General features: G+C 41.8%; 1 protein-coding gene across 2 annotated transcripts in view; it reads left to right on the top strand.

Annotated features, from left to right (window-relative positions):
* The window catches only part of RPTOR (regulatory associated protein of MTOR complex 1), a 327,700-nt gene that overhangs the window by 127,661 nt on the left and 174,839 nt on the right, over window positions 1-25,200 (top strand). For both annotated transcript variants that reach the window (XM_082212377.1, XM_082212376.1), the window contains exons 6-7: window positions 6,343-6,518; window positions 22,736-22,795. In XM_082212377.1, the coding sequence (XP_082068503.1) occupies window positions 6,343-6,518; window positions 22,736-22,795 (236 nt within the window). The remainder of the gene's footprint in view (window positions 1-6,342; window positions 6,519-22,735; window positions 22,796-25,200) is intronic.

Here is a 25,200-nt window from a genome sequence, read left to right as displayed (position 1 = left end):
GGGAGGGCGCGAGGGAAGGAGGCGAGGGCGCGAGGGAAGGAGGCGAGGGCGGGGTCGAGGGGAGGGCGCGAGGGAAGGAGGCGAGGGGCGGGGTCGAGGGGAGGGCGCGAGGGAAGGAGGCGAGGGGCGGGGTCGAGGGGAGGGCGCGAGGGAAGGAGGCGAGGGGCGGGCGTGAGGGAAGGAGGCGAGGGGCGGGGTCGAGGGGAGGGCGCAAGGGGAGGAGGAGGCGGAGGAGTTAGTTGCCTGAAGCCACTGTTCAAAACTGGTCACTGTTTTGAAGGGGAGTGAAGAACACACACTCAAAAAAAGGTAACTTGTTAATTTAATGTTTATTATGTTTACTGATTTGTGCTTTGTGACTGTTTGAGGTGGGGTTTTTTTCTTGGGAGGCTGGGCGGCGCGAAGAGAGGGAGGCTTGTGGTAGCGTCGGGGCTTGTCTCTAGCAAAGTAAGTCCTCGCTATTTGGTCACATGCGCAGCAGTGTGGCTTCGGAGCTCCAACACTTGCTTTGCCGGCTGCTTTCAAAAGTGTCGGAATCAGCTGTGCTGTTGCTGGGTAACCGGATCGTCCCAGCAGCCATCTTATCTGCCCATGTGGTCTTCTGAGGCGGCCGCCATCTTACTATAGGAAATTCCACGTGGGAGTTAGTTGCCTGAAGCCCCTTTTTAAACTTAAGCAGGGGGAAGTTTGGTGAATTGTTTTCCTTAACGTTATGCAACAGCTTATTGCTGGTCTTTGTCGTCCCGCCTTTGTAAGCAGGCTGCATTGAAAGGGGGCATATACACTGGTCACTGTTTTGAAGGGGAGTGAAGAACACACACTCAAAAAAAGGAAACTTGTTAATTAAATGTTTATTTATATGAGGAGGAGTAATTCTGAGGGGTCAAACAAAGAAATAATAAAAAGTGTCAAAAAAGGTATTTTTATAATGACGAATGCCTCATTATTATATATTATTTACATCAGGCACTGATTATGATTTATGGTACACTGGGGCCCTGATTAATTTTCTATGGCATTTGGGGGCATTGGTTATTGGGCATAGCAAGTTGTGGTCGCGTGGAATTTGTGCTTTGTGACCTTTTGAAGTGGGGTTTTTTTCTTGGGAGGCTGGGCGGCGCGAAGAGAGGGATTATTTTTATAATGACGAGGATGACATTGGGCCCTCATTATTAATTATTATTTACATCAGGCACTGATTATGATTTATGGTTCACTGGGGCCCTGGTTAATTTTCTTTGGCATTTTGTGGCATTGATTATGCAGTCGCGGTCCCGTGGAATTCCACGTAGAGTTAGTTGCCTGAAGCCCCTTTTTAGTTGCTTGAAGCAGGGGAAAGTTTGGTGAAAGTTTGGTGAATTGCTGCCCAGGAGTGTGGTGGAGTCTCCTACTTTGGAGGTCTTTAAGCAGAGGCTTGACAACCATATCTCAGGAGTGCTCTGATGGTGTTTCCTGCTTGGCAGGGGGTTGGACTCGAGGGCCCTTGTGGTCTCTTCCACATATGTATGTGAGCAGGTCTTCTCCAACATGAACTATATTAAAAACAAACACCGATCACGCCTCACAGATGACAGCTTGCAAGCCTGTGTGAAAATGAAGGTGACGTCTTACAGCCCTGATGTGCAGATACTGAGCACTGAGGTTCAGGAGCAAAAGTCCCATTAACCTGGTTACCTGGTTGTAAATTAAATATTTTAATTAGCTATTAATTTGTCCTTTTTTCTTGAGATTGACAGCTGACTGCACGATCCTGTATATATAGCATTAAGGCCAGAAACAATATATGCAGTGTTATATTTGTTTTAAATGTTGCAATGTTTTTGCGGCTCCCAGTTGTTGTTTTTTTTTCGGAAACGGGTCCAAGCGGCTCTTTTTGTCTTAAAGGTTGCAGACCCCTGTCCTAGAGGAACTGGTTCCTTGGTATAGGAAGGATACTGTGCTCATCTGGCTCTCCAGTGAGATGTGCTAGCAAGGATACAATCAGAATGCTGTCTAGTACAGGAAGAAAATGAATGCCTTGAGAAAGAAGGAAATCACTACCCACAGCAAACACTCAGGAGTGGGGTCCAGGATGATGCTCTTCAGTGATTAGCAGTCTTCTATAGACAAGAAAGATGTGACTCTGTGCTACACCTCATGGAGTGACAACATTGTTCCCAATCAAGTGTCAGAGGGCTAATTGTAGAACAACTGCAAAGGAAACCTTCAATCAAGCCCCATCACTGCACCATTATCCTCTGGCCAGACAAGGCAGACTCGTTTTCCCACCCTAGGATTCTCTGGCCAAGGAGAGCTACCAATTCTGCATAGACCAACACTGCCTAGCACTCCTGTCCCTCAGCGTTTACAACTTCAAGCCTTGTGATTGTACGGTCAAAAGCAGTCCAGGTGCCCCTGGATCCTGGCTTTTTCATGTAAAGTGGACAAAGCTGCTTGGTTTGACCATGTGTAGGGTGACAACATGTCTACAGCCCAAGGTTAGTCCAAGTTCTATCTCTGAGGATATGAAGATAATACCATCAGAAGAGCAACTGTCAAACATCGCAATGGTGTATCAAAGGGCTCTACCACCAATCGGGTCTACAGTGTTGCTCCAGGATGAAGAGTTCAACATTCTTCTATCTTAAAAGTATGAAGAGGAAAAGTGAGAGCCATAGCAGACTCAGAAGGAACATCAGCATATTTTGCTGGACTTGGTATCGGGAAAAGGGAGTTCAAGAAGGCAACCCACTGGAAGTACCTTACCTACAATGTGTTGGCACTTAGGATGCTATCAGATAAGACCAACATGGAGAACAGATGGTTGACTCAGCAAAACTTGACATCCAGCAGGCCTTGACAGACAAACCCCTGCCTCCGCCTTTGGATTTGAACAGAGAGCCATTCCTGCTTTGGAGCATACTCGCTCTAGGGATTTCTCTCAAGGTAAGCTTACTGCATTCCCAATCTAAAGTCATCTTTGGGATGCTGACTGCCAGAGAACAACTTACCATCATCTCAGAAGCACCCTCGGTTCTAATTATTTCATTATCCTCTTTCTTACAGGATCTTTAGGTATCATAGATGAACAAGAAGAACCTGAGAAGTGCACTGTCCTTGAGAAACATGCTGAAGAGGAGGCAGCGCTAGTTTTGCGAAGGAGGCCCACTGACCTAGGTCAGCTAGGCTTAGGAACAGGAAGAAGGTGGATCAGCAGCAGCTTGCCAAGAATTTAGTTAAGACCACTAAGGACACTGGAAAAAGAATTGCATAAACTTTTTATGGGCTTGATGACCGAAAACCTCAACAGAGATTTCAGAACTGTCAAGTTTTGACATAGTACGCATGTGAACACATGGCTGAAACCATGGCATCAGCTGTGAGAGAATCTGATGCTGTCTTCAAGAGGTACATGGTACAGAGAGCAGCCTTAAGACTGTATAAAGGTATCCTTCCGTTGTAGAGTGCAGTGTGGGTTACATGACATAGCACTACATGCAAGTTAGCTACCACCTCACCCAAATCCCATTCTTCAGTTTCAGCGGCATCCTCTTACCACCATTAATTTCCCTCGGAACCTTGCAAAGTTGTAAATGTGGAATATTCACCATAGGAACAAGTCACTTTTCATTGAGTTTGCTTTGTATTACAAGCTTAGTATGGAACAACACTACTTGTTACTGTTTGAAAGTCAGGTTAAGAAACTATTTAAGTAAAGATCGAGCAAAGTGTGGTTGGGGTTACTTCCCTAACAGTAATATAAAAGCACATTGCAGAAAAATGCTTAATTCTTTAAGTGAGCCATTATTGTAAGTTATCTCCTTTAAATTAGCAGGTTTAATATTTACTTTTCTGTAACTGCACTGGTTTGTAATATCTACTGCTGAAAAGACAGTGGTTTAAGATGCTTATGTCTTTAAATGCATAGGGGTAATTAGAAATTTGCTCTTCAAAGTAGTTTTATACTGAAAAATATGTACTTTGGTACTTGCTCTACCTTTACTGTTTAAACATGACGAGACCAAAAACATGTATGCAATCATGTTAATGTGTTTTCTCTCTGTCTGTGGGGCGGAGACATTGATCAAGGGTGAGGAGAAGCAACCAGAGGTGGTGATGCCCACAGCTGACTCCCAAAATCCCCAGTGTGCCCTTGGGCTCAAAAATGTTAGCAGCACTTGGCCTTTGGGAAGCAGGCATAGCCACGTTGCCTAGCTTTGTTTGCTCTCAGTAACTGTTGTATTGTAGTGAAATCTGGTTGGTTGGATGATGACAGGACTGTTACTAGGATAAGAGTCTGTTTTGAACATCAGTACCGTATTTTTCGCTCTATAAGACGCACCAGACCACAAGACGCACCTAGTTTTTGGAGGAGGAAAACAAGAAAAAAAATATTCTGACTCTCAGAAGCCAGAACAGCAAGAGGGATCGCTGTGCAGTGAAAGCAGCGATCCCTCTTGCTGTTCTGGCTTCTGGGATAGCTGCGCAGCCTGCATTCGCTCCATAAGACGCACACACATTTCCCCTTACTTTTTAGGAGGAAAAAAGTGAGTCTTATAGAGCAAAAAATACGGTATGTGCAAGCTGTTTGACGTTTCTGTTATTTCTGTCTCTCATTGTGGCTCAGCTTTCATGGCAAACAGGGAATGAACCGTTCTCAATTCATACCAGTGATGTCATCCAGACCTTGGGAAGCAATTTCCTGCTTTGGAGTAGTTTCACTATGTTGGCTCTTCTTCTGGTTACTAAAGTGTTAGGGACTTGCTTTGAAATTTCTCCTGTGACCAACTGCTGTGGAGTGTTCCGAAAAAACGTTTTCTTTTTTCCAAGCTGGTTACCATCAAAGGCCCATTTTAAAATTGAGCTTTGAGAAAGGATCCATACAAACTGCCTACATGCAATCTTAGCAGTTAAAGAAGACCTTTCATTTCTCTCTCTGTGTGTGTATTCATTTTCCCATAAGGATTCTTTCCCTTCTGCCCTGTTCCCTCAGGCGTAATGTTTTATCTTCTTGCAGTTCTCCTTTTTATTTCTAATTTGCACATGAATATGAGTAAGGGCTAGTTTATACAGACCTTTCCTAGCTAATTAATATTTCTGATCTCCATTGTGGAGGTTTGGAAGCACTATTTCTTCTCACATTTGTAATTTGGAACAATTGCTTCCCTGCAGCCAGAATTTCAACACCAGAAATCCCATGAGATACCAGAAACGTATTTTTTCACTCTCTCGGAGAGACACTGTGCATCATTTATAGACAGTTTCATGAAAGGCTGCTAAACTGGTTTTTAGTATGTTTTCTTTCTAAGCATTTTCAAATGATGACAGAGAAGTTTTTCTTTCATAATAATTTTCAGCCAATTAATATTTATACTATTGAGCTACTTCAGGTTATAATAACACTGTTCATGAATGAGGTGGTGATATCTACAGTAGTTCATTGAATGGCCAATTTGGTGGTCCAGTCTTTTGTTGAGCATCCTATAGAAACTTGTACTCAAGCAACGTCTTTATAATGGAAATTGGATCAAATTATCATAGTCTCAAATTAAACATTTTTTTTAAAAAAAATCAGGGTGATGAAGGAAAAACGAGTAGAGACGTCATGGATTGGTCTTAGGCATTATGATATGATGATGGTGCTAGCAAAGAGGGTTCAAAGGATTCAGTCCAACTGACTGATCTTTAAATGCTTTCCTCATTTCCCCCCTAATGCTTTCTTAATGCTTTTTTTAGGCCTTTGCCACAACAAAATATGCAAAAACAAGCAAGCAAACCCAAACCCTTCTGTTAAAAGCAAAGTAAAATCAACACTGAATTTATATTTTATTTTGTGATTTATAATATGCTGCTTTATTGTGTATTGTTGTAACTTCATAGTTTATTGTCTATTAGCCAGCTTGGGAACTGAAGATGTGTAGGTAGAATAGAAAAATATTATATTAAATAACATACCACTTAAGGCACCTGAACAGCCTGTATCCTAGGCTTCATTTCTAAACCCTATCTTGGTTTTCAGTTGCCCGTGTGGCCAATATAGGCAGAAGTTCAGGCTGTGCAGCTCATGCAGCCACCTTCCTGCAACCACTAAGGTAGTGCCTTTGAGATAAATGACCCGTGCCATGACTAAAGAGTATAGGAAGGCATCCTTTGGATAAGCAGTCACCCTTTGGATAGGCTAGAACTATTCATTTCTGCTTTGCAATCTGCACCAGTATCATTAGTAATTTAATTGTTGATGAGTTGAATGGTTCTCTGAGCTTTGGCATCTCCTAACTAGTTTTGTTTCCAGAAGATTTTCTAGATACTGGTAGTTAATCAGTAGGAAGACTTAACTGCTGTTTGTTTTAATTTCCTATGAAGGTGGCTGCAATTAACCCTAACCATCCACTGGCTCAGATGCCCTTGCCTCCTTCAATGAAAAATTGCATTCAACTGGCAGCATGTGAAGCCAGTGAGTTGTTACCGATGATCCCTGACCTGCCAGCTGACCTGTTCACATCCTGTCTTACTACACCAATCAAGATTGCACTGAGATGGTGAGTGACTTGTCTGCTATTTGGAGGAATATTGCATGTTCTATGAGCCTTGCCTGTTGGACTGATAGACTTGTTGACCCAAATACTTCAACTGCTCTAAAATATCACTGCAGTACTAAATTACAAGGATTGAGGTGTTCATCTGGGAGAGTATCTTATTAAGCATACTTTCACCTTCTTGGCTTTGATTATCCTTCTGTTTATTACGTTTTGGATTCTAGCTGGATATTTGGGTTTGCTCAGATTAAGGGACTTACTGTGCTGGAAATTAAAATAGTCTGCCTTTTCACAAATCAGAAATACCATATGGTACAACACAATGTTATATCAGTAGACCATTTTCCAGACAAGCTATAGCGCTGATCCTCAAGTTCTTCTACTTGTGCATATTTCGTTTATTCCACAGGAGGTTTTCAGTGGTACTACGCTTTGAGGATTGGGGTGTAAATCCCATATGTTACAAAAATGCTTCAAATAAGCTAGTTAAGCAATAGCATGGAGTACAAAAATTCACAGGCATAAACAAAAGAGAAGATAATTTGAAGTGATGTGGCCTTCTGCCGAGGCGGAAAGAGATGAAAGCATATTCTAAGAAGTTTACACTACCAAAACAAGTGGAACACCAGATACCTAATAGCTCTGGTGCACAAACAGGTTTAAAGCTTTAGTAAATAGAAAGAGTGTCCAGTGCTTTTTTTCCCTCTTTCTGTTTTTCATGTCACACTGCAGAATTAAGATTCTTTTGTCAGCTCTTCTGCTTTTGCAGTATTTGTGAAATTATTGCAGTTGAGTTGCAGTGTCAGTTTTGTATGCATATCCTGGCTTTCCACTCTGAACAGCTTTGCACTTTACATGACAAACCCAATTGCTTTTGGTAGCAAACTTTTAAAAGTGTGGACAACAGCATGCATGTATTTTTAAATAGTTGTGGGGAGCTCTGGTCCAGTCAGGATTCCCAGATGGCTATATTTAAGGTGAAGGTATGCCATCCACACTTAGCATATTTTCTCAGGAAATGGTGATGTAGCGCTGGTGAGGATTAGAATGTTAAGGATGTTGAGGTCCTAAATGCTTTTTAACGCTGATGTTTTTATTATGTTTTTAGATATGCTGTAAGCCACCCAGAGTAGCTGGGGAAACCTAATAATAATAATAATAATAATAATAATAATAATAATAATATTTATTAAAAGAAACAAGTGCTTAGTTGACAAGTCCCAAGAAGAAATGTCAGAGTGTAGCTCGTTCACATGAATTAGTGTATAAACTAGCCAGTGTAATGTATGTGCTGTTTTCACCATTGGTGTTAATCGTCCTATCATCTTACATTTCTGTCCTGACTTCTCCAAAATTTGTTTTTGAGGTCTCAGGATTCAAAATGTAGAAATCCATTTATAATACCTGAATAGAGTGGTTGCATGGTATATAATATATAGGCCAGGGTTTTCTTTCATGCTTTCCTATTGCTTTCCTACAATAGACCCTGATAATTTTTATGAAGCCATTAAAAATGATAACACAATTCATATAATAGATATGTGCTAGTCATTGTTCATTATATTAACATTTTATATCAGAAGTTACTAGCCTCAATTACTTGATATTACTTCCCATATGATGGTGTGGTGCCTCTGAGTACCAGGTGCGGGGGTTTTGAGTGGGATAATGCTATTTTATTTATGTCCTGCTTTTGGACTTCCCATTGGTATCTAGTTGGCCATTGTTAGAACAGAATGCTAGACTAGATGGGACTTTTGTTCTGATTCAGCGAGTTTTTATAATATTTTAATAACAGAACAGTAAACCAGTTGTTTGCTTTCACTTAACCTGTTCAGTAGGAGGTGATTGTCGAGTGGATTGATAGACTATTACCAGCAAACGCTTTTGCCATTTTTACCATATTAACACTTCCTTGAGATGGTTGCTCAGTATCAGTCACTTTTTTGCAAGACTGTTTTTAAACACCCCATCCCAGAGAGGGAAATAAACAAGGAACATTAAAATGGGTCTGTGCTTATAAGGAAATCATATATACAGTAATTTTTTTGAAAAGCAATTCTAGAGAGACCTTTTAAGTTATATGATTGATGTATGGGAAATTTTTCTTTTCTGTGAGCAAGTTCTTTGTATAACGAAGGAAGGAAATTCATGGCTATATTTCTGTGGAACTCAAATAGGATGAATAAAAACCCACCTGGATTTTCTTTCCTCCAAAACCCATATAATTATCTTAAGACTTTTAGTGCACCAAATTAAGCATAAGTACAAATACAGTCCAGCAAAACCTTTGTCCCTGGTAGAAATCTGTATTTAGTGGCTTCAGTTTAGAAACATAAATATCAATCTATATCCAAGGATGTGGCATAAATGAAATAGCGCCATAATGTTTTTAAGGAGGGGTACTTCTGTGGTAGCCTTGAGTCTGAGAAATGGATTTTGCATTTATTATAAATTCATGTGATTTTGTAATTGATTCTTTGATTCTATGGCAGGGTTGATAAGGGGTTTGGGTTTGTATCATCTGAAAGATAACACCTCTAGCATCGCAGTGCCTTCAGCAACATTCTAGTACGACATGAGGTAGTCTTATGGAATATTTTGTTCCTTTTGTGTGTCTTGTTTTGTGGTACAACCTTAATGATATTTATATAACTTCAATTTGCTTTGACATCATTCAGTGAATGAAGAGTGAGCAAATAATACTGTGTTATACACGAGAGCCTGAGTCAATACAGCACAGCAAATAAACCATGACAATTTTTAAGCCTAGTTACCATATTCATTGTTTCTAAGTCTGCAGCTTGTTTGAGCACATTTCTGCAGCTCAAGGAATACATTGGGGAGTTAGATTGTAGCTGGATTCTGCAATATTCAAAACACCCTTAAAGTCTCTGCTTATTTTTCCTGATTTATTATGGATATTGGAGCATTTTGCTTTGTGTTCAATATGTGTGCAAAATGAGTGGTTGTTACATGTTATTGAGGAAGGTAAGGGGGGATATGTCATAAATTAATTAATTTTTATCCAACCATACTTTTCTGTTTGTGCAATATATTTCTGCTTGCAGAATTGAACTTTTTCCTCTTCTCCTTTCCCCTGTAACTCCCTGCATGCCACCAAAATCAGTTCTGGAGGATTAGCAGACCCTCTGGAGCAGATTTGGGGGGGGGGGTACGGAGGAGTGGAGAGGAAAGTCCCATTGTGCAAATGGACTTCTGCCCACAGAGCATTGGCTACAACCCACAATGTTTAAGTGAATAAATGAATCTGCTTTTTTTTTTTTAATGCAACAGACACTGCTTTTCTTTATGTGCTACATTTGTCTCTTGCCCTTCCTTCAAAAAATTCAAGGCAGGGTACTTGCCCTTCCCTTCCCTATTTTGACCTTTGAGCAGCTTAGGCTGGGAGAGAGTGACTTTGTCCCTGTCTTATAAGAGGACCCACCAAGAGCACTTTGCCTTTGTTTAAGGGAAGTCTGCTGACTTCCTCCCTCCCAATATGTTTCTGAGCACAATTCAAAGTGTTGTGCTGACCTTTAAAGCCCTAAACCAGGGGTCAGCAACCTTTTTCAGCCATAGGCCAGTCCACCGTCCCTCAGACCATGTGGTGGGCCGGACTGTATTTATTTTTTTTAGGGGGGGATGAACGAATTCCTATGCCCCACAAATAACACAGAGATGCATTTTAAATAAAAGCACACATTCTACTCATGTAAAAACACACTGGTTCCCGGAATGTCTGTGGGCCGGATTGCAAAGGCAATTGGGCCGCATCCAGCCCGTGGGCCTTAGATTGCCTGCCCTGCCCTAAACAGCCTCGGTCCTGTATATCTGAAGGAGCGTCTCTACACACATTGTTTAGCCCAGACACTGAGGTCCACCTCTGAGGACCTTCTGGCAGTTCCCTCACTGCGAGAAGGGAAGTTACAGAGGACCAGGCAGAAGGCCTTCTCGGTGCCTACCCTGTGGAATGCCCTCCCATCAGATGTCAAGGAAATAAACAACTATCTGACTTTTAGAAGACATCTGAAGGCAGCCCTGTTTAGGGAAGTTTTTAATGTCTTACGTTTTATTGTATTTTTAATATTTTGTTGGAAGCCGCCCAGAGTGGCTGGGGAAACCCAGCCAGATGGGTGGGGTATAAATCATCATCATCATCATCATCTTGGTCTTGCTCCCCACGACCCTAAACATTTAGTGCCAGCCTGTCTCAGCATTCACTACAAGAAGCATCAAGGAATGGATCAATGTCAAACAAACAATCCTCCCTTGTTTGTAGTAATCAGTCCTCTTTTGTGCAACTCTGCAGTGAGGTATGTTATTTGTATTGAATGTATCCGTGTATGTAACATAATGAAATGTAACTTTTCTTGGAATTTATAAGTTTGGGGTGGTGTCGGTGGATCTGTTCTATTTAGTAATTAAGGCCTGGATTGATTGGAGAGAGGAGGATGAAGCTGTTGGCAGAAAAGTGAAATTCCCTCGTATTGATGATAGCAGACTGAATGCTTATTTTTATTTTATGTTATTTATTAATAAATAATTAATAAACCTAGTACATCTCAAAGGAACCAGAAGGTAGGGAGTGCAGTTCCCTTGCCAGTTCTTTCTCTTCCAAACTTGAAAATGCTATAAAAGATTATTATTTGTGTAAGGGAGTTTAACAGCTATTGAGTCAAGCTGCCCACGCTCCAATCTAGGCTTCGTAGCTCACAACCAGAGGCATAGGAACTGTCTCTGGAAAAGTACTTTTCTGTCCTTGGTATCATTGAACTGCAAAGAAATCAGGTGTTCAGAAAACAGTAAAAAAAATGTACAAACTGGACATTTTTAGGATGGGTAGAGGGGTCATAGTGCGTCTCCCAGATTAATGTGTTCATCTTTGTACGGAAGCCTAGCTTTTATTTTGAAATTGGGCTATTGTTTTCTGGTGTTGAAAGACATGCAGGGACCGAGTAACACCAAAATTAACTGATTCTGGTAGAGAAAAGCATTCTCTTTCATGTTATGCTACAGGCTCTTAATATTCAGTGCTTTGCAACAGAGTCATTCTCTGCAGGTACGGCTTGCTGTAAGGCTGAAGGTCCATTTACATTTTGCATCACTCTGAGATTAGTATATAAAGATCATTGCTTATCACATGCCTGGATGGCATGCACATTAATAACGTGGGCTACAGACCTTTCAGTAGACATTTCAAAGCATTTGGTGCTAAATTCTCACAGCATAAACTCCATCTCTGCTAAAAGTAGGTCACTAAGATACTGCAGTTGTAATGGGTGAGGAATATCCTGCATACCAAGCAATGAATGTTAAGTTTTGAAATTCCCCTCTTATTAAGTGGAAAGAATCAATCAAAATACTGCTTCCACCAAGCTGTGTGTGTCTCCATTTTCCATATAAGCATAACATGCTGTGCTCAAAGAGCTTGAAATTCCAGCGAACTACATAATACAATTCGCAAACAAGTGTGATTCATTGATTGGAGGGCTGGGCTTGGATCTTGAGAGATGTGGGTTCACAGAGTGTTCTCTTTCTGAGAAAAGGCTTTTCTGCTGTTTGTTATTTCTTGCGAAGCTGAAGGGGGCTACAGAAGCTGTGTTTGGCAATGAGTGAATTACCCCCTTCCCATAGTATCCTTTGGATTGGAAGATGGTTCCCTAATGCACCAGGAAATAGCTCAGCTTATTCTGCGTAAATCGGAGTCAACTGTTTCTCCAGTTGACGGATCAGCAGAGTCCATCACCCACCCTTTTCACAGAAGAAGCAGCGAGTAGACGCAGGTGGAGGAAGGGCTGAAAATTTGCAAGTGGGAGGGGAATTGTTCTTCTTGCCTGGTATTTGAGGCAGACATGAGTAACTGAAGTTTGCATTCTGAACTAAGCAATTATAAAGCTCACAAGTATCTCCAGTTGTGGTAGAAAGAAGATGCTGCTATGTTAATACCCATGGCTCCTCTTTTACACAATCCAGACCCAGACACCTGACCTGCACCATGTGGGCCTAACATCATTTCTAGGTGAAGATGGGGTGGACCCATCAACCCCTTACTCCTAAGAGGCTTTCCATATATATCTATATAAAGGTAAAGGTAAAGGTACCCCTGCCCGTACGGGCCAGTCTTGCCAGACTCTAGGGTTGTGCGCTCATCTCACTCTATAGGCCGGGAGCCAGCGCTATCCACAGATGCTTCCGGGTCACGTGGCCAGCGTGACAAGCTGCATCTGGCGAGCCAGCGCAGCACACGGAAACGCCGTTTACCTTCCCGCTGGTAAGCGGTCCCTATTTATCTACTTGCACCCGGAGGTGCTTTCGAACTGCTAGGTTGGCAGACGCTGGGACCGAACGACGGGAGCGCACTCCGCCGCAGGGATTCGAACCGCCGACCATGCGATCGGCAAGTCCTAGGCACTGAGGTTTTACCCACAGCGCCACCCGCGTCCCACTATATATCTATATAGTTCTCTATAAAATCTTATTTGTTACTTGTTCAGATTAATATCTCTGTTTGTTTCCTTTTAGGTCACAAGTGACACTCCCTCTCCCTCTCCTCTCCCCTCCCCCCCTTTTAAGGTGTCTTTCCAGTCCCCTAGAATTAATTCTTATTTATCAAAGGTGAATGGCTATTTACAGACCTAGCTCCTTAGGTAGCAACCACAAGATTTGAATTGCCCAAGGAAGGCAACTTGGTATGTTTTTAGTTGTCTACCAAATTTAGGAGGTGGGCTACTGTTTTTTAGACTAGTGGAAATTGCTATATACTAGTGTGCCTTCAAGAGAAAGTCCATTTTTTCAGCACAACTTAATGATGAGACTGTAACAAGATTGCGAACCGATATCTTTAAGAAGTACAGTGGTGCCCCGCAAGACGAATGCCTCGCAAGACGAAAAACTAGCTAGACGAAAGGGTTTTGCGGTTTTTGAGCCGCTTCGCAAGAAGAATTTCCCTACGGGCTTGCTTCACAAGACAAAAACGTCTTGTGTTTTTTGCAAGTTTGTTTCCTTTTTCTTAACACCGTTAATACAGTTGCGACTTGACTTCGAGGAGCAACTCATAGAACGTGGTGTGGTAGCCTTTTTTGAGGTTTTTGGTGATTTTTGAAGCTTTTCCAAAAATTTTCCGACACCGTGCTTCGCAAGACGAAAAATTCGCTAGACGAAAAAACTCACGGAACGAATTAATTTCGTCTTGCGAGGCACCACTGTAAAATAAAAGAAGTCATGTGGATAACCAATGATAAATTTTGCAATGTTTCCAGTTGCTATGATCTTGTGCATTCTGAATAAAGTGCTGTTCAGTTTCACCCTGTAAAAACGCTGCAAAACTAGAAAAAAACCCTGCTGAAAGGAATGCTGTTTCCTTTAATAAGCTGCAGTGCAGGCTACAACCCTTGGGACCCAACTTCAGCAAACTGTTGGAGCTTCACCTTGTATAGTCAGCACTGCAGCAAAAAGCAGAATTATGTTTTTCCCCCCATTATACTTACTCACAAGTCCACCCCCTGATTGTTTTATGAGAACTTTAAAATGACAGCCTGAGAGACACCTGTAGGATGTCTTCCCTTTTCAGGATTGTGTAAAATTGCTAGCATCTAATTTGGAAAAGTCCAAAATAACTCCCGCCTCATACTTAATTGCTAAGTGCCAGTAAATGTCTCTGTATGATTTGTTCGCCCCCTGGGTTTATTAGTTCCTGCTTCATAGCATGAGAATAGGAACTTCTTTAACATTAGAAGAAATTGAACTTACTCCTATAAACTTTTATCAAACTTCTATGAAGAAAGAGCAATGGCATGCATATGATAAGAGATAAGCAAAGTTTTGTTACTTTTTAAGAGAATATTTCAAAACCAAATATACATATCAACTTTTGAAGAAGTAACTACCAAGGGAAAATGAGTGAAAACTTGATATTCCCCTTCCTAAACAGGAGATGGCAAATTTTCAAAGGCAGATTTTATCTAAAGCAATTGCCTTGAAAAGAGTATTTGTGAATATCCAAGGGCAATGATTAATATTGGCCGGGGGGGGGGGGCAGGATGGAAGAGAAAGGACATGGGTTTGGGGTTTTGTTTTTGTTTTGTTTTTTAGTAGAATTGAGCCAAATTTTCTTTAGTATCGATTTTTGCGACAAAATATGCATGCTTGATGAGGTAGAACCTTTCATGGAACAGTAAAGCAAACTGAACAACAAAGGTGTTTCTCTGCTTTTTACACCTCCGGACAACAGTGCCCGCAGCACACATTTTATGGAAGCTCTCAGACTTTTGGAGCAAAGGAACTGAAGCTCCCCAACTGAACTAAGCCTTAAAATGACTCCCATTCTTAGCCCTGCAGGTATTAGCATGAGTTGAGGGAAAGGGTTACGAAGGCATAGGTCAAACTATCACATTTTCCTCTCCTCTTCTATTATGTTCCCAAATATTTTTGTATTCCCCTTCCCTCCCTCACCCTCTTGTACCTCCTTTCACCTACTAGTAGTGCATTTTGTCTCCATCTCCACTTCCTTTTCCTTTTGCTCTCTTTTTTCTGCCCCGTGTCACCTCTGCCACTTTAATTCACCTCTCCATGGCCCTTGCCCCTTCCTCATGTCAGCTTGCCTGAGATCAATATGAACAGGAAATCTGGGACAGTTCATCACTCTCAGGACCTTATACTGTTGATTGTTCCTCTGTTGGGTGAAATTTGAAGGAACTCCTAAGATTCTTCCACACCGAAGTAACATATACCGTATTTTTTGCTCTATAACACGCACCCGACCATAACACGCACATAGTTTTTAGAGGAGGAAAATCCGTAGGCATGCCACCTGTAGGCATTTCCTCCATAACACGCACAGACATTTCCCCTTACTTTCTAGGAGGAAAAAAGTGAGTGTTATGGTGTAAAAAATACGGTAGTTGTAGTTCCATAATGATAAGCTTGTTTTAGTTTGTGAAGTCTTGCCATTTTACCATTCAACATTCCCGCCCCCACTCCAGATCAACTCTGATAGATTAAAGTTGCAGTGCTGTGTACACTTACACGAGAGTAAGTTAGAGGAAGTCCTTGCACTGGCTTCTGCTAGCCAGGCTCACAAGTTGAATTTGAGCTGAGTTTCAGCTCAATTCAATGTTTTCAGGATTTTGGACTGGTAATATAGGACATAATCCAGCCACGTTTAAGCATATCTACATGATTTTTTATTTGTGTGCAATGCTGTATGTGTAGAACTTTTCCCATTTGGGCTGAATTTGACAGGAGAACATGAAGATTATTATAAGCTCTGTGTTATCTTAGTTTTCAGTTGCTGTTTTGTTAAGAGGGAAATTTTATTGGGATTCAGAATAGAGACAAATAAGATCCATGCAGGTTTTGGTGTCTTCGGGTGTCTTCCCGTGTAAGAGTCGGGGTGTCTGTGCGACGTTTCGACGAGGTCTCACTCGTCATCTTCAGGCTGGTGCTTTCGGCTTCTTGTTACTGGAACAGAGAACTCTGTTCCAGTAACAAGAAGCCGAAAGCACCAGCCTGAAGATGACGAGTGAGACCTCGTCGAAACGTCGCACAGACACCCCGACTCTTACACGGGAAGACACCCGAAGACACCAAAACCTGCATTCCTGTACCCGTGAAAATCTACGAAAGCAAATAAGATCCATGTATATATGTGCAAGAGAAAAGATACTTCTTCCCCTCCTTTCCTGCTGATGCTTTTTGATTATGAAAGGCCTACCAGCAATGATAGGTTTGTGCTGAGTTTTCTAGTCCTGTTTAAAATTCTTTGCAGCTCTGCAAGAACCCAGGATTAGCTGATTTCTCCTTTTACTGGCATTATGGAAGGAGAGTCGGGGCTTGGCTTTGTGCCACTAGGCAAGTTGAGATTCAAAGCTCTGCAATAACATCAGCTTCAGACCTCTTTAATGACTGGTTTTGGAAATGATACATGTGAGGACATTTTGCATGGTACAGCAGTATAAAATGTACTTGAGCGGGCTGTTTAACTCCTAAGCACTGCTTCTCTCAGCATGATTCCATATCCCTGTATTTTTAAAGGGCGTCAAATCTGCGTAAGTTGTCACTTCTGATTAAAAGGGAAAGGGAGCTTATGCTGCCGTTATATTTTGTCTTTTCTTCTTTGGTGGTGCAGTGAAAATTGGTAGCTTGTTTTGTCTGCCTTTTGCAAATATATGGTGCAAAAAAAAATTTCAAAAAACAAACAAACATGCAGAAATCTCGGTAGTGGCACCCTCCCTGTGGAACGCCCTTCCCACCAGATGTCAAAGAGAACAACAACTACCAGACTTTTAGAAGACATCTGAAGGCAGCCCTGTTTAGTGTTTGATGTATCACAGTATTTTAATATTCTTTTGGAACCCGCCCAGAGTGGCTGGGGAAGCCCAGCCAGATGGGCGGGGTATAAATAATAAATTATTATTATTATTATTATTATTAATTAATTAAGTATAGGTTTCTGGTCATCAAAAAGAACTTGTTGGGATCAGATGTAAAGGCGGATTACTTAACTGGATCACCCTCTAGACATATAAAAACTGCAGAATTCTGCAGTACTGTACTGTGGTCAGAGTACTTGTAAAGGTAAAAAAAACCCAAAACATTAGTTCAAATCAAATATGTTCCATAATTCATGTTACTAACTGGAATGACTAGCTGTAAACCATGACTGGCTATAAACCACAGTAGGCCACCTGAACTATAGGGTGGAAAAGAGCAGTGGTTATGGTAGCAGGTTGGTGGGAGCAAAAACCATAGGTAAGTTTCCTTGCTTTGATACAAAGTGATTTGCCTCTCTTATAGCTTTTGTTGTATTTATCATCACAGAAAAACTGTGAAATAAAATCAACTGATAGACAGTAACCATATTCATACATAATACTAAGCCTAAAATCCTGGTTTAGTAAGCAAGGGTATGCAAGAAACTATGTAAAGGTACACAGAGCTCCTTTGAAGCCTCTTTGCTCTTCCCTTTGCATGAATGGTTAAACAAGCCTGGATTCAGCACTTCACCATAGCTTCCCATTGCATGTTAACCCAGAGCTGTGATTGTTGTTGAGAGACAATGGAGTGCACTTCCAGGAGTGAAATTGAGCTACTGGAGAATCACAGCGCCCGCTGTGTCTGCAGATACTGGTAACTCGTAACTGCTGTCTCCTGCATTGTTTTCACTGCATTAACAGCACCGAAGTGACCTCTCCAGGACACACACCTGGGCATTGTGTATGGAAGTCCTGGGCTGACCAGAAACCAAGACACCCCCACCTCGGCCTTGGTTGAAATGAAAGCAGAGAAATACATTTGGCAGCAACTTGGTTGCAGGAGTTGCTGAAAGGAGGTGTGCACGACTCCATCCTAGGGACTCCACTCCAGATTTGTGTAGTGTTTACTTCTTAGCCCTTTCTTCTCCCAAAGATGTCCCACCATGCAGTGGATATAGATTTTTCCTCAGGGTTTACTCCCGAAGCCTTTCTCATGAATGGGTATAGCTGCAAGGCAAGCAGAAGTTTAGGGTAGGCTTCCTCAACCTCGGCCCTCCAGATGTTTTGAGACTACAATTCCCATCATCCCTAACCACTGGTCCTGCTAGCTAGGGATCATGGGAGTTGTAAGCCAAAAACTTCTGGAGGGCTGAGGTTGAGGAAGCCTGGTTTAGGGTCAGAATTTTCCTTCTCCTAGGTGACTGCCTCCCCAGGCTGATGAGTTCCATCTGCTCCACATTTCCCTCCACAACATGTTCCTTCTCGACCATTGGACCCCCTGTTGTTTTCATCCGCTCGGAACTTGTCTTCGCATGCAGGGAAGTCCCTAATTCACTGAGGGCTTGAAACCCATCAGCTACCCTCACCTGGTTTAGCCAGCCAGTCGAAGCCACTTCTTGGGGTGTGGCTGCTGTTACGTGCTGGTGGCTTCTTGGAACCACAGGTGACAGCTGAGTGAAGAATGGAAACCAAAGGTGGACAAGCTACCGCAGGAGTACAATGTGTCCCCCACCAGAGGTACTACCCCTCCCCTAACACCCTATGGCAAATGACTTAAAAATAAAGCAGGATGTCAAGCCATGGTTTTCAGTTGACTAACTATCCTGACTTATTTTGAAGCTGTTAACCATAGTTTCCAGGCACACATATAACAGGAAACTATGCTTAAATGCTGAATTCTATGGTGGGAGGAACAAAGTAGCTGTCATCTGGTGTATGCCAATCATTCATATCCTGCTTTTGCATTGTGGGCAAAAGTGTACTGCATCTTCCCCAAAAGCTTCATTGTGGAGTAGAGATTTGAACAAAGAGGTTCTGATTTCAACCCTATCTATATATTTTACTCCTGACCCTTCTCTCTCTCTCTCTCTCTCTCTCTCTCTCTCTCTCTCTCTCCTTCAGTACTTTAACTTTTATTATTTTCTTCTTCTTTTAACCAGCCCTATTTCCCTATAGCCACTTACTGATGACTAGTAAAAAGAAGCATTTGGAATTTAATTTTTGCTGAGTGTCTGCATTTTAAAGTACTCTAGATAAGTGGTCTGAAAAGCAAGTTCTACATTTCATTTGGTGTACTGTTTAAGAGGTTTGAAACAAAAACATTGCCAATATAGGTTTTTATCCTGAGGCTTTTCTGAGTGCTATCTCTGTGTGCCTTCCAAGTCACCCATGTTTACCGCGATATTTATACAACACTTAGACCTTTTTTTTTAATCTCCTCCTGTCATGCTAGCACATCATTGTTTTATTTCATAGCTGGTTATTTCAGAAGTAGCTATGGATGAAGAAGGAACACAAGAAAAGTGTTTTGTCTTGAGAGAAAATGCAGGGTGTCCCTAACAGAGTGGCAGGTATAAACTAGTTTGCCATGTGGAGATTTAGTCTGGAGACAGCAGGGGCTCATTAAAGGAGAGCACTAAGAGCATTTCCTCCACTAATCTGTTCTGAAGTATGATAGCAGACCCATGGCAGTTGCAGCCCTCTGAACATGAAAGCTGCGAGTGCTTGCTGAGTTTGTGCCATTATGCTGAATACCATGGTGAACTGACTATGCCCCAGAAAGGGTGTTTTCCTTACTAATCAAAAGCAGAGTGACCTGATTCATTATTATGTTTCCTTCAAGAAGCTGAAAGCCCCCTTGAAATTTCTGAAGTCAGCTTTATTTACATCCTGCTCATACGCTTTTGTTCAGTGCCCTAGAGGGGCAGAACAAAATGACAGCTTTTTAATGTGCAGAGTTTGTGTGAAAATATCATTGACCCCAGATGTGCACCATAATTTGAAAGAAAGAAAGAGAGAGAAAGAGAGAAAGAGAGAAAGACCAAATGATGCACTTGACACATTGTCACTTTCCCCACTCCATTAGGTACATGGGAGGCCTACCAAAGCTGAACCAGCAAATCCTAATCAAAAGCCTACTGAATCGAGGTATAAGTTTTGGTAGCTCATGACAAGGGCTGTCTGGATTGAGGCAGGTGGCTGCCGTTCAATCCTGAGGCCTAGGAGGTATAGCTTGGAAGAGGCTGCAAGGGTCCTAATAAAAGAGAATGGAACTACGGCGGCCAGAAACTGTTGTACCCCTTTAAGGCCATTCCAACAGATTTCAAAAGATAAGCTGAGTGAGTTAAGGTCATAGGTGACTGAAGATTTCCATGGAAATACTATGTTCCCGTTGTGTCATTGACCATCAAATAGCTGGTCTTTAACATTTGCCAGTGCCTATAGCTGCATATCAATTAGTACATCCTTGTCAACGTTGCAGCTAAATTTCAGGACACTGAACATGCATCATTTGTGATCCTTGTCAAAGGTTACCTACATTCTTTTGCTTGGTAATCTTCTCTGTAGAGAGTGGTAGGTTGAAGGCAGAAATTTAATGGATGGTGTTAGAGGAAAGCATGGATTAGATGGATGCTGGTACTGTGGAATCAGAAACCAATCAAGGAAAACTATAGGCGTGGACACAGGAAGCTGTCTTATACCGAGTCAGACCATTAGTCCATTTAGCTCAGTACTGTTTACACTCATTGGCAGCACCACACTAGGATTCCCCCCAGCCCTTCCTGGATATTGAATATGAGACCTTCTGCATGCATAGCAGATGCTATTCCACTAAGCTATGTTCTCTTCCCTAAATGGATGTGACTTGTTGTAGCAGCCAGCCTTGGTTCTTCCTAGCCTCACTACTCATTTGTCTGCATCCTATCTCTTTTTCCTCTCCCAGTTTTGGCTGTCAAAAACAAAACATAGATTCCCCCCCCCCAAGAAATGTGTATAAATATAGCTAAAGACATAAGCAGTGTTCAAAATTAGCCAGGTGCAAGGCACATTTTGTGTCTGGCATGGGTCCAATTGTGACCATGCAGAGATCTCTGGATGCCAGGCTGGTGACTGGGGAAAGCAAAATGTCACTTAGAGAAGAATCTGAAATATTTTTCCTTGAAGCTTGAATTTGTTTTACTTTGGATTTTTTATTTATTTTGAGATTTGTTGTTTAAAATACTACTACTAGTAGTAATAATAATAACAACAATAGCCACTGGGTGGGAAGTGGTGCCTAGAAATTCCATTGTGGTGACTGCAACTTAGGTTTAATGTGCCATATGGAGATTAGCTTATATATCTGAGTTTCTAACACTGGACATAAGAAACAAAATAATATGGTGAAAGATGCACATGGATAAGAAAATTAAAAGACCCTATCATGTATATTGGTCATCACTGCACTCACAAAAATGCTTTATAGCATTTCAAGGTTAGCCAGATGAGAAGGAAAATTGGAAGGGTATGGAATATATAGTCAGAGCGGGTGATATATAGTCAAAGCAGGGACAATATATTATGCATTAATGCAAAGTAGATACACACTTTTATAATGTACAGAAATTCATACATCTGATGACAGAGAGGCTGCCACTTAACAATTTTTTTGTCTTCTGCACAGGAATGGCATTGGCTTTATGTTTTGTAAAGCAGTTAGTGCATTACTAGTGTAAAATAAACACTAAAGTGCAGAAGTAATGCTCTGATTGCTGCATTTACAATGAAGTGAGAAATCAATATGTATATTGTAATTCAATTAGGTATTTGGCAAAGGTGGTGAAGCCAGTGGCAGTATTTGGCTAAGCTGCCCTAACATCAAACACACACAAAAGGTCTGAGCAGATAGAAGGGTCTCTATCATAGTTTTGATTCTATGGAGATGGAGGGGTGTGGCAAACAAAAGGAAATAAAAGAAAACATGGGTCTTGGAAAGGTAGAAGATGAAGGTTGAGTTGGCAGCAGGCGAAAGGAAGCTGGGAGAATTGGGGGGGGGTAGAGCAATGGAGAGCTGGAACTAGAGCTTGCTTTGTGCTTCTGCTAAACCCTGAAATTTATTTTAAGGCTTTAATCCTGGAGAATATAAAGTGAGACTAGATGAATGTGACCCCGAGAAGGTTCAGAATTCATCTCTCTCACCATTGAATGAGGTCCTCTTGGTAACAGTTGCTGTTTCCATTTGGGCTTGAACCCGGACATTTTTTTGGACTGGCTGGAAGAAGTGCTCTAGAGTAGTGAGGGCATCAGAGAAAGGCGCAGGAGGGAGAGATGAAGTTCATATTGATTTGAAACAACTTGCCAAATCTTTGGCCAGAGGCCATATCTTACGTGTTTTTTGCTTGAGTGAGTCATTTGGAAGCATCTGTTCACTCCCAGTGTGGTGCACTGTTGTCTGGACTGAATAGGTTAAACTGTTGAAATTGGAGGGAATAATTACAATAAATGCTCTATTGGTCCCTTCCCAGCAAACTCTTCTATGAATGGAGGTGTTTTAGCAAGGCATTTCTTTATTGACTCATTCCCCAGTGCTTCTTCTTTCAGCATCTGTTCTCTGGGGAACTCCAGCTACCAAACCACATTACTCTATTAGTTCAGTTTTATTCAGTGCTTTGTCCATGCTCCCTAGAAGTTGTGGCAAATGACCAAAACTTTCTCCTCCTCTTGCTGTCCCTCCCTCTTCCAAACTTGTCACTATGGTAGTTGAAGCACATAGGCTTGACACTAATGATGGAAGCCACTGCAGAATCACAAGTGCAGCAAATGCTCCTTCCTGCTATGCTGTAGCAAACTTGTTTTGTTTTGTTTTTACGAAAGCATTCTAATAATGAGGAACTCAATTACTGCCATGGAACCTTTTGGGTAGCCTGTCATTATAGGTTTAATTAGTGTGATTTACTTATATACTCTCTCTTTTTTCATCTGCAGGTTTTGCATGCAGAAGAGTGTGAGACTGGTACCGGGAGTCACGCTGGATTTAATAGAGAAGTAAGCACGATTTCGGAGACCTTTAAAAACTTCTTATTTGCCCAACTTTACTTTTTCCACTTATTTAACTGGAGATTCTCAGGTTTCTTGGAGTGTGTCCATCCATCCCATATGGCTGTTTCGTCAAAGCAACCTCACAAATACAAAGGCCGTTTTTGTAGCCAAAGGGCAGTCCCCAAAGGTCAGACACCTGCTTATTTATTTTCTGAAAGGGGCAGGGACATGAGCCAAAGCAGAGCTAGGTATTCTGAGACTAAGTAAAATAAAGAGTAGGAGATAAGCCTGATACACACCACAATTGTGTTTCTCTGTTGTAAGGCTACATTTTGTAGTCAGCAAGTGGTAGTGGTGATCTGTGTGTTTTGGCCTTCAAGAAGGGCTAGGAATCACAGCACAGCTGCAGGGGTGATCCCTACCCACCTCTGCAGTCATTACCAGTATTCTTTTTGGAGGGTGGGCATAATTATGCATGGGCAGAATTGAAATGCTTTGCCAAGAAACCCTAAGACACCACGGTTGCTCTAACCCTCTTTTCAGTTCTCTTTATTATTGCAAAAAGGAAATGTGACTGAGGGGCATGGTCTTCTTTTATCTGTATGTGCCCTCGGGGATGGCACACTTGTTTTGGACACGCACTACGGTTCTATGTTGGACAGCTCTTTGGACGGCCTTTTGTCAGCGGAACAGGGACCAAGGCAATCTTAAGTGATTCGCGGCTACCAACAGCCCCAACACCACCTCTTATGCTGCTGCAAAGGGTCTCATGGACTTCTGGAGCAGATTGGCGGTTGCCTGGAGGAGGCTGTGGGAGGGGAGGGAGAACCTCTGAAATTTGCATCTGTCCCTGTTGTGCTAAGGCTCTGCCTAGATCCAAGAGCTTTTTGTCAGCAGAGGGGCACTAATTGGATACAACCCATTAATCCTATTGGTAGGAGAGTTTCCTAGTGCTATGGTAGCAGAAGGATTGTTTATTTGGCAACATCACTTTATTGTGTCCTGAGTATTTTTAAGGATGGTGCCTCTCTTTGGTGAATGTGGTGAGTGGCTAGCCACCCTTCCAGTTTTGTATCTGCTGCATCCAAAGGCAAATGAATCTCACAAGAAGCTCCCTCTGTGGCATCAGCTTGGATTTGGCACAGCAAAACGACCCACAACCTTCCACCCTGACCGGCATAAGATCCAGGGCTTGGTATACATGGGCTTTTCCCCCTTAGAGCCCACGGCTCCTCAGCCAGGGTTAGCATTGTTCAGTTAGACTACCTTGGACTTATCAAATGCACAGAGATTCAAAATTACATATGCTAGCTTGTTTGCAACTTTAAAGTATTTGTCGCTTTGTGTTATTACTGCAAAGTATAGCTCAATACAACATTGACCTTTTTTTAAAAAAAAAAGTGAAGCTACTATTTGTTGGAGGCTTAAACAACGCTCATAGAAGAGGTTTAAGAAAATTGAATATTTATTATTGTTGTGTGCATTGACTTTTTTTTAACACAGAACTTAAAAGGGTCCATGTTGACATTTAGGAATTTGTACAAGAATTTTGCCGAAGTTTCTGCTTGCCAATAAATTGATTTTGGTGGGGTGACGTTGTGTTTCCCTACCACATTTCTTTTAGCCTCTGGAAAATGGCCAGCCTTTAAAGTACGCAAAGGTGCCTGGAAAGTGTTAAGTAGTGAGATAGTGCAGTGTTAGTACTTTCTGAAAGCTTGGGTTAAGAAAAGCTGATATTACTGGCACTGCAGCATGCCTGCAGATGAATATGCATTGATAGAGCTCTGCCCTTTATCCAGTACTGGAGTAGCATGGCATTGCCGGAGGCCTAATGAAGTGCACTGGCATAGATCATGATGTGGGTTGCATAGCTGCAGCAATGCACAGAAGGAAGTTTGCACTGTGCTTGCTTAAGCAACGACTCTTTTCAGCCACTGCAATCATTCTCTCTTATAATGTCTAAAATTCCTCCTGCATCTTGACTATCTGCCAAAAACTTGTGAAAAGGCAAACAACAGCTTATTCTTTTGCATCGGTTAGCTGCACTCTTTTGGGCTCTGTAAACCTACCACCCAAGCTGCACGGTATCATAAAAACATTTCAAGGCAAGCTGACAAAAAACAGATATGGTTTTCTTTCCCCAAAGATGGTTCGGTTTATGCAACCCTGACCTGGATATGGAAAGGTTAAACTAAAACCTTCCGCATATGCGTTTTTGCAATGTTCCTGTAGGTTGCTTTGGTGCAGAAAGAGATGAGCTCTTTTGAATCTTGGTTCAGTGATGATTTGCACCTTTTCTCCTTATACTTCTATTTTGTATCGAAGTACAATTGAGTGGGAGCAATTAATAAGAGATAATTTGATTTTCAGTATGTCTTTCCCTTAGAAGCATTTCTTGTCAAGCAAGATAA

This window comes from Podarcis vaucheri (assembly GCF_965113315.1).
Source record: "Podarcis vaucheri genome assembly, chromosome: 2".
Lineage (NCBI taxonomy): Eukaryota > Metazoa > Chordata > Lepidosauria > Squamata > Lacertidae > Podarcis > Podarcis vaucheri.
The sequence above is the reverse complement of the archived record's forward strand: the minus strand, read 5'-3'. Positions and strand labels throughout refer to the sequence as shown.